Source organism: Panthera uncia (genome assembly GCF_023721935.1).
Source record: "Panthera uncia isolate 11264 chromosome B3 unlocalized genomic scaffold, Puncia_PCG_1.0 HiC_scaffold_1, whole genome shotgun sequence".
Classification (NCBI taxonomy): domain Eukaryota; kingdom Metazoa; phylum Chordata; class Mammalia; order Carnivora; family Felidae; genus Panthera; species Panthera uncia.
The window spans coordinates 75,003,895-75,013,370 of record NW_026057582.1 but is presented as its reverse complement, the minus strand read 5'-3'; the positions used below and the strand labels follow the sequence as shown (position 1 = coordinate 75,013,370).

The following is a 9,476-nucleotide window of genomic DNA, read 5'->3' as shown; positions in this document are numbered from 1 at the left end:
GTTCTTTTGTTCTTGGAGAAGTCTTCTAATGATCCCTACCCCTCCAGCACATTTTCTGAGATTAGTAAATAAATCACCTTCCCCTATATCCCAGGTGCTTTTCAAACTGCTGCTTCTATGCTGTATCTTGGAGGGGTTGTTTGTTATACTGGCTCTTTAAGGACAAGCACTCAGTTTCCTATCACCCTCTGTCTCTCTCAGAACAGGGCCCACTGATTTTTAAAGTTTCTGGTGTTAAGCCCCTACTAATTGTAATAACTTGCAGAATTTGGCCTCTGGTTTTCAAAGCCAAATGTAGGGGGACTAGTCTTCCCAGTGCAGGCCCCCCATGTCTGGAGTGTTTGGTGTTGGGTCTGTTCCTCTCCCTTATCCATGCTTATGGTGTCCCTCCCTCTTGTGGTTAGTCTCACTGGTTAATTTGGTTCCTAACCAGGGCTCTTCCCTTCCTTCCATTTTTAGATGTGACTTCCTCTCTGTGATTAACTGTGGAGTGTCTGTTCTAGCAGTCTTCAGTTCATTTACTGGGTTAGTTACATAGATGTGGCTGTTACCTAAGTGTATCTGTGGCCTGGAGGAAGTGAGCATAGGATCTTCTTACTCCACCATCTCCCCACATTCCTCCTTATAACTTTGTTTTTTGAGTGATATTGGACTAAAAACTTTCCTTATTATATGATATGATACTTGTAAAATTGGAATCCAGGTTATTGTGGCTTCATTAAATGAGTGGAGGAATGTTCTCCCAATAAATAGTACAAGTAGCAGTCTCTATTTTCAGAGAGCACTCTTTTGCATAAAAAAAGTTACAGATTATCTTCTTTATTTATGACTTGCTTTAACCAGTTCTTAATGGGGACTATACTTCCTAGAGTCCATGCTGCCCAACATTATGCATATCTAATTTTGTGCTTCAGAACAGGGAGATACAGTACTCAAGAGAGAAGATCCCCAGAAATAAAATTACTGGGTCATGAATGCAAACACATTTTGATAAATACACTAAATTGCTTTCTAAAAACTGTTCAGTAAATTTTGACCAAATAGAACTTCCACAGTTCCAAATTTTCAGTCCTATTCAGTATTATTCTTTTGTTTTATCCTTTATCAATCTAATAGGGGGCATGACACATCTCTCTTGTTTTAATTAACATTTCATTACCTGTTAAATTGAATATTTTTTCTATTTTTACTATTTGTATATTTTTTCTTTAGATTTGCTGCTTATTATATTTGACTCATAACTTTTATAAATAAATAAGGTTGCCATTTGAAAGCTGATTTCTATAAGCACATGTTATGGATAGGAGAGTATATGCCAACTCTTGGTTAGAATAATTCCTCGACCAGTGTGTCTTAATTTTAAACTGGTGAGAAGCATTAACACACCTACAGAAGGATTGTATATAGCCCTGAATGTATGGATAGATTGGAAGAGGAGTCACTGAGACAAAGCAAACAGTACCCATCCCAGCATTGTTCAAGTGGGTATTTCCCTGCCAGGCTACCAGAGCCTGATCATCTTCTACATGTCAGTCAAGTAACCAAAGCTAAATTTTAGCATAGATTCACCAATACCACTTACTAATAATTTGGTTTCTATTTCAATCATAATGTTCTATTTGATTTGACAATTTTCAATACCATTTGAGGGACACCTGGGTGGATCACGTGGTTAACATCTGACTTCAACTCAGGTCATGATATCGCAGTCCATGAGTTTGAGCCCCGCATTGGGCTCCATGCTGTCATGACAGCTCAGAACTTGGAGCCTGCTTCAGATTCTTTCTCCCTCGCTCTCTGCCCTTCCCCCATGTGCTTGCTGTCTCTCTCTCTCTCAAAATAAACATTAAAAAATTTAAAAAATACTATTTGACAAATTTATCCAATTTTCTTACAATTATTAAGTTATAATTTGTGGGTCTGTAAGTGTGTAGGCCAAAAATTGAACTGGGATGATTCATTAAGTTAATGCCAACTCTAAGGTGTTTTGGTGGCTGGCCCAGCTAAATGCCCTTTCTAGCTGTACCATTCTGCCATCCTTGTACAGAATAAGCCTTTTTTCATTTAAAACTTTAATGATTATCTGCTTCATTTGTATTCAGTCATTTCCATGAGACCTGATATGTTCATTAATCTTATTTATTTATCCGCAATACCTGGCATAAATTAATGTAAAAAATTGCATGAGGTTGCTTCAAGTTAAACAAAACTGAACATTACCACATTGAGATTATTAACTCTGTATCTGTTGTCTATTATCTATTATATCCTACTTGTCATTATTACCTAACCAATAATGAACATTTTTATAGCTATCTTGATTGGTTTGAAAGCCTTCGTTGAACATGGGATTATGACTTTTGCCTCTTTTGTAATACCTGTGATCGCTCATTTTAATATTATTCATACAGCCTGTTTTTAATCAGTGTTAGTTTATTCATGTAACATCCAATGAAGTAATCTCAAACATGAAAAACCAAATATGAAAACAAGATCAGAGTGCTACAGAATACAAGGACTCATATAAAAATCTGACACTTAGGTATGGACAATTTAGTTTTCCACTGGCTTCTTATTATATCACTCTGAAATACCTTGTTTATATGAAACAGTAGAAGTTACCTAGAAATCAATGCTCTGGGTACTTGCATTCTCCTTATGATACTTGCTGTATGTGCTTGCATGTTAAACTTCTAGCAGACTGACACATTTGGTAAGAAACAGAAAATGATTGTCTTAGGGACTCACAAACTATCCTAAGTAGTAAAAACAACACAGTCATATCTTCGGTTCAGAAACCACAAATCTGAACTTAAAGCTGGCATAAATGGAATAAACTCCTCTTGGCATGGATTTGGTGATGGATTGATGATTCTGTGACTAATAAGGGACTGAATCCATCATGTTCACATTCCTTCTCCTATTCTTTCCATGATTTATTAGTATTCTTCTTAAGTTTCACTTAAAATTTGAGAAAAATAAGTATGGGATATATTTTCTAACCACTAATATACATACTTACTGTTACTGCTTTGAAATATTCACTCTGAATTAATATTAATGAACAAACTCACTATTCAAATACCCTGTAGTCTTTTTCAGCTGATGGTAGGTTTATTACCAGTGGTATGATAGTCTGTATATTTAAGTCCTAGAACATTTCTCCCAGAAGGTGTAAGAGTACTCCTATAATTTGAACTATGAACTTGGTGATATTATTGATGTGCTGTTTGTTTCAAAGCCAAAGTAGCAAAACTCAGTACTATAATAGACACTGTAGTATTTTAGGTATTTAAAATTTAGAAAAATGGTAATTATTATAAAAACATGATTTATAATTGTCAGTGGCTTCTTTGTGAATGTGGGATATTTGCAGCTATTTATAGGGGCCAAGTTAATAGGTGAAATATTGATAAAATATACTGATAAAAGTAGAGGAGACTTTTTGTTTTTGAAATTTATTGTCAAATTGGTTTCCATACAACACCCAGTGCTCATCCCAAAAGGTGCCCTCGGAGTCTTAATATAGCCTGTCATGTCAAAGCATATTCTGTTTTTAACTCAAAGAATGCTACCCCAATCAAGTCAGATGTGTTAACAAATCTGCTTTAATATGGAGGTGATTTCAAAATGCTACAGGATGCTTTTTTAAACAATGCCTATATAAGGAGGAAAAAACTACTTAGGAATTTTAATATATGTTGTTGATTGTTTCAGGGAAGATGAGATGAGCCACAGAATATTGAAACTGGTATAATATGAGATTCTGCACTTCATTTACAACTTCAGATAACTAGAGATAGGTTCTATAATAGTGAAAGGCTAATTGTGATAGAAACACAACAATAAAATCACCTATGTGCATTACAAAGGACAATAATTAAGGATTTGTGTTACTATCTCACAATTGTCTAAAAGACTTGCTTAGAACCCACATGTCGGTTCCGTAGCTTTTTCATGGCTTCCTTTACATCTTTATTCCTCAATGTGTAGATCATGGGGTTAAGGACAGGAGTGAAGACAGTAAAAAACACAGAAATAAATTTATCAATTGGGAAGCTTTCAAAAGGCCAAATATAAATGAAGATTAATGGGCCAAAGAACAAAACCACAACAGTGATGTGGGCAGACAGGGTGGAAAGTGCCTTGGATGTCCCACCAGAGGCTTGCTGATGGACAGTAGCAAGGATGATAGTATAAGAAATGAGCAAAAGGAGGAAGCAGATAAGAGAGAGCAGGCCACTGTTGGTTAGCACGAGGATCTCTAAAACATATGTTTCTAAGCAGGCAAGCTTGATCACAAGGGGAAGGTCACAAAAGAAATTGTCTACCTTATTGGGTCCACAGAAAGGAAGATTGACTGTGAATGCCAGGTGGCTGGCTGAATGCAGAATACCAATGGTCCAGGAGACTCCCACCAGAATAGTGCACACCCTTCGGCTCATGACGGTAATGTAGTGCAGAGGTTTGCAAATAGCAATATATCTATCATAGGCCATGGCAACAAGAAGCACCATCTCACTACCCCCAAAAACATGCAAGAAAAAGATTTGTGACATGCATCCCTGGAAGGTGATGGTCTTGTGTTCATTGAGGAAGTCTGCAATCATCTTGGGAGTGGCAAATGTAGCCTGACACACATCAATAAAGGAGAGATTGCTAAGAAGAAAATACATTGGGGAATGTAAGCGAGAGTCTGTAATTACTGTGAGGATGATAAGGATGTTTCCCAAAACCGCAGCTCCATAAAACACAGAGAAGAAAAAGAAGAGGAAGAGTTGAATATCTTGAGAGCTAGACAGGCCCAACAAAATGAATTCAGTAACCACTGATTTATTGCTCCATCCATTAACTGACTCTGGGCTGCTGAAGTTATCTATAGGAAAGAAAAATAATTAAAAATGGATAATAATAAGCCCTTTACCATATTGCAAATCAAGTAGATGTTTCAGTTCTAATAGTATAAAAATAATATGGTGAGGCTATAGGAAAATAATTATTCACATTACTGTTAGGAATTGATATTTTCCCTGTGATTATTTACATAATTATATGAATTGTACTTCACTTTTTGCATTTATGGGTTGGCACGAGAGGGAAAGAGAGAGGGAGAGAAGGAGAAAAAGAAAGATAGTTATTTATCTAACATGAAGTCAGTGTGGAAGGACGGAAGGTGTTGAGTATTTGCCTCTGGATTCTGACGTGTGTTTAAGGAAGAGTTCAAGGTCCCTATAATACTTTTAAAGATACATATGCTATACTTACACATTCAGATTTTGAATAGCAGAAAATGAGCCTGATGCCTTTTACAGAATCTTGAAGGGAGAGAAAATTTAGGCCAAATGTAAAGAGATGGAAATCAGCCCAGTTAATGTGGTAAATGATATCGGAGAAATGGAGTGAGATGTGGCCATGTATTTGAAATATCTGCGGTTAAAGAGAGAGTTAGAGAAATTGTGACAAACTAAATTAGTGTGAGCAACAGATTGCATTCACTTTTCTATATTAAAACAATTAAGTTTTATAGCAGTTAATTATACTATTAAGCAGTGAAAATGTATCTTCCCAGAACCTGAGAAGCACACATTTTTTAAATGAAAAATTATTCTTTTAGAAAAATGGGAAATGGATACAAGCAAGCATCACAGAGTACAACAAATAGCCGATCCCCGTTTTAAGAGATGTGCAATCTCACTGGGAACTAAAGAAATAAGATTTCAATTAAAAAATATATCCATCAGTAGAAGAATTGATAAAGATGATATGCACACATACACATATACACACAGTGACTATTATTTAGCCATAAGAAGTACAAGATGTGGACATTTGCAACAACATGGATGTACCTAAAGGGTATAATTCTAAGTAAAATAAGTCAATAAGATTTGAAAGGTAAATGCCATATGAATTCACTTATATGTAGCACTGAAAAAAGAAACATAAACGAATGTATAAGGAAGGTATACATATATATATTAAACACACACACACCTAATGGAATATCACTCAGCCATAAAATAGGATGACATCTTGCCATTTGTGGCAACGTGCATGGACCCAGAGGGTATTATGCTATGTGAAATAAGTCCAACTGAGAAAAACAAAACAAATGAATAAACAAGCAAAAAAAATAGTCTTTTAATATCACAATTACACTATTTACTTTTTCAATGATTTCCCTTTTATAACAATTGAATGTAATACTATTTAGTCTGCTCATCAAAGATGAGACTGAATGTAATTTTAATTAGCATAATGTTTCTCTCATGAACTTATCGCAATAACAAAAGTATTTTCCAAAGCCTACTGAATATCATAATTGGTGTAATTAATTCATTCAACAAATATTCTAGATTACTGCTCTATAACGTACACTTTTATAGATTCTGGAGACAAAGCAATGAAAGAAAAAGAAAACAGAAGTGTTTGACCTGCATGTAGCCTACATTCTAAAGGTGGTGGCTGGGCTGGCAGAGGTGATTAAAAATAAATAAAATATATATTTATGTCAGTTTGTGACTAGGTTTATGGGAAAAAATCAAAGCAAAGGCATATGGACTGACCAGGTGATCAGAGAAAGCCATCACTAGGAGGGTTACAGTTTCTCCTACACCGGGAAATTAAGAGCAAGCCTTGACACAAAGGGCATAATAGCAAGCTTGGGCAATAACTTATTCATGTGAAATAAGCTTTCTCTTGGGAAACATAAGTATAATTTTAGCAGATCTGTTAGAAATTAAATGAATGAGAATTTGACTTTTACCTTATTATGGAATTAACAAATGCATAATTATCTTTTCTGAATAGTATTCTACCTCATAGGCTTAAATACGTCCACAGTTTTCAGGAACTATAAATTCAGTCTTTACAATAAGGACCTGTATTTAAAACTATCCTTTTTATTTTCTAGAATGAAATATGGACATAATAAAAATTTATTTCCAAGTTTTCATTTCCATACATATACACCTATAAACAGATTTGAACGGCAATTTATTTTCATTTGAATGTGCCAATTTTTTCATTCAAAATTAAAATGAAATAACTTGTGATTTCCAGAAGGAATCCTTTGAAATGAAGCTCATGGTCAGATCTCAGAAGCTGGGAAGAGTTCCCTGTGTGTCCATATTAACACTCAGTGACAACTAGTTGAGATGATTTATTTATTCATGACATGACTTTCAAGTATTGAGGCCATTTAAAAATATAAAAATTACTAATTACTTTTTTAATAATACCTCATAGAATCTTATGCCTTTTGAAACCTCTTTTTGTATTATAGCTCTGTGTGTACAAGGCCTGAAGACAGTTTGCCAAGTGATAAATCTATTAACCAAAGTTTTCTGATCTTAAACCATTCCTCTTTGTCTACAGTTAGTTTTATTGAAGTGACTTCATTTAGTTCTAGAATTACAGGCAGAATTTCTCTAAAACCATTCTAAAATGATTTTTTTCCATATTGAGATAATCATATTCTTATTCACACTTGTGTAGTCAGTCAGTCTTCATAGAAAGGCAGATAGTGAAAATTTCCACAGTATGCCATAATATACATAGCACAAGTTTGAGATCAGAAAATCTGAGTTCAATTCCTGGCTTCACTACTAACTCTTTTTATTAGTGTTTATCCATTTGTTCCAGCTTATTGAGCACCTACTATGATTATATGCCAAGCACTCTGTAGGCCTGCAGATATAATGATAATCAAAACAGAGAGGATACTTATCTTCATGTAATCACTGCAATTCTCTGAACTTTGTGTTTGTTACAGCATATATTTGAAAGAGGTGTGCAAACTATGAAGTGATAAATACTAGTTAAGTGAGCATACTATTGTGTTTAAAAATCAGATAATAAAATTTTACCTCTACTCAGGTAAAGTCAATCTGAATGTGAAAATATCTGCTTCTGAGCAGATTAACAATCTATGAGATTTTAAAAAATGAAAAATAAGATTAAAATAAAGTATTAGAATGAAATAATTTTTCATTAATAAATTTATATAATTTATTATAACAATGAAATGAAAGTTTGACAAAAAGAAGATACTTAAAAAGAGCCAGGTAGTGTTCTTTACAGATGTCTGTATTCATTTGTAGTTACTTCTACTCTTTAGAGTTCTTTTTTTTTATTAATTTTTTTTATGTTTATTTTTCAGACAGAGAGAGAGACAAAGAGAGAGAGTGCGAGTGGGGGAAGGGCAGAGAGAGAGGGAGACACAGAATCTGAAGCAGGCTCCAGGCTCCTGGCTGTCAGCCCAGAACCTGATGCAGGGCTCAAACTCAGGAACTGCGAGATCATGACCTGAGCCGAAGTCAGAGGCTTAGCCAACTGAGCCACCCAGACACCACTAGTCTTTAGAGTTATTAAGCTCTAACCTATAAATGAAAATAGGGTAAACCAAGCTAGCTACCCTTGTGAAAAAGAGAAAGGAATTTTTTAATGTTTCATTATGATATTTATTTAATATTTAGAATACAGAGTTAAATAGTGCCCTGTCTTGGACATCAGGCTATCCTAGAAATAATCTTTCTTGGTTCCTGACTTTGGAAACTAACCAATTGGAAATTTCTACCTAAGATGAAAATACACTGAAAGCAAAACCAGACTTCCATTTAAAAAGAAATGTGAAATTTATATGTGGTAATTTTTGGACTCAGAAATTTATTTTTCTGAGCTAGAAGTTTAAAAGTATTCCAGTTAAACAGAAAAACAGAAGTTTACAAACAGGAGGTCAAATTGTTGAAGTTTCTTTGGGTGAAGCTCTAGGTTTTTTGGCTCAGATTCATAAACACAATAATTTTTTTTGTGATGGTTCTAGAGAGAAAAGAGTCAATGAAAAGAGTCAATGGAAGACATGGAAGAGAAAGAAGATAGCCTCACAGTAAAGAACCATATTTATGTAAGGAAATTTGCTTCTTGCTCCTGTGTATATAGTTAAATTGGAGAAAGGCTTTTGGATATGAAGGACTCAATTTAGTTGCCTTACACTGATATATGACTAATAATTACATAAATATGTATGATACAAGAGACTGCAAAAGAATAGAATTTGGAAAAGGTCCTTAATAAGAAAGAAAGATCAAATTATAGTATTCTATATTGGTAAAACGCTGGAAAGAAAGAGCTTCTGCTAATCATAACAGCCAGCATTTTCTTAGTCAACTTCATACAAAGCACTGTGCTAAACACTTCATCCATTATCTCATTTATTCTTACAACAATGGCACAAAAGAAGTACTATTATAATCCTAACTATACAGCTAAATCTTAGCAGTACAATTAGTGTCATCAGGGCATAGTGCTAGTCAGTAGGAATTCTGTACCCAAAAAACACATATTTAACCACTACATATATTACTATATTACTAATATATTACTTGCTTAATTATATATATTACCTGATAGCTAAGAATCTATCAGGGGAAGTCTACCTGGTTATTAAAATGACAGTTTTGTGCCCCATTCTATTC

The 9,476-nt window shown here is 34.4% G+C and overlaps 1 protein-coding gene across 1 annotated transcript; it reads right to left on the bottom strand.

Moving 5' to 3' along the window:
- Window positions 1–3,911: 3,911 nt before the first annotated feature.
- On the bottom strand, window positions 3,912–9,204 carry LOC125909783 (olfactory receptor 4K1-like). The gene is made up of 2 exons (XM_049613248.1): window positions 9,194–9,204; window positions 3,912–4,839 (listed from the first exon to the last, which is right to left on the bottom strand). Exons 1-2 carry the CDS (start codon window positions 9,202–9,204, stop codon window positions 3,912–3,914), a joined length of 939 nt encoding a protein of 312 aa, XP_049469205.1.
- Between the last annotated feature and the right edge of the window lie 272 nt (window positions 9,205–9,476).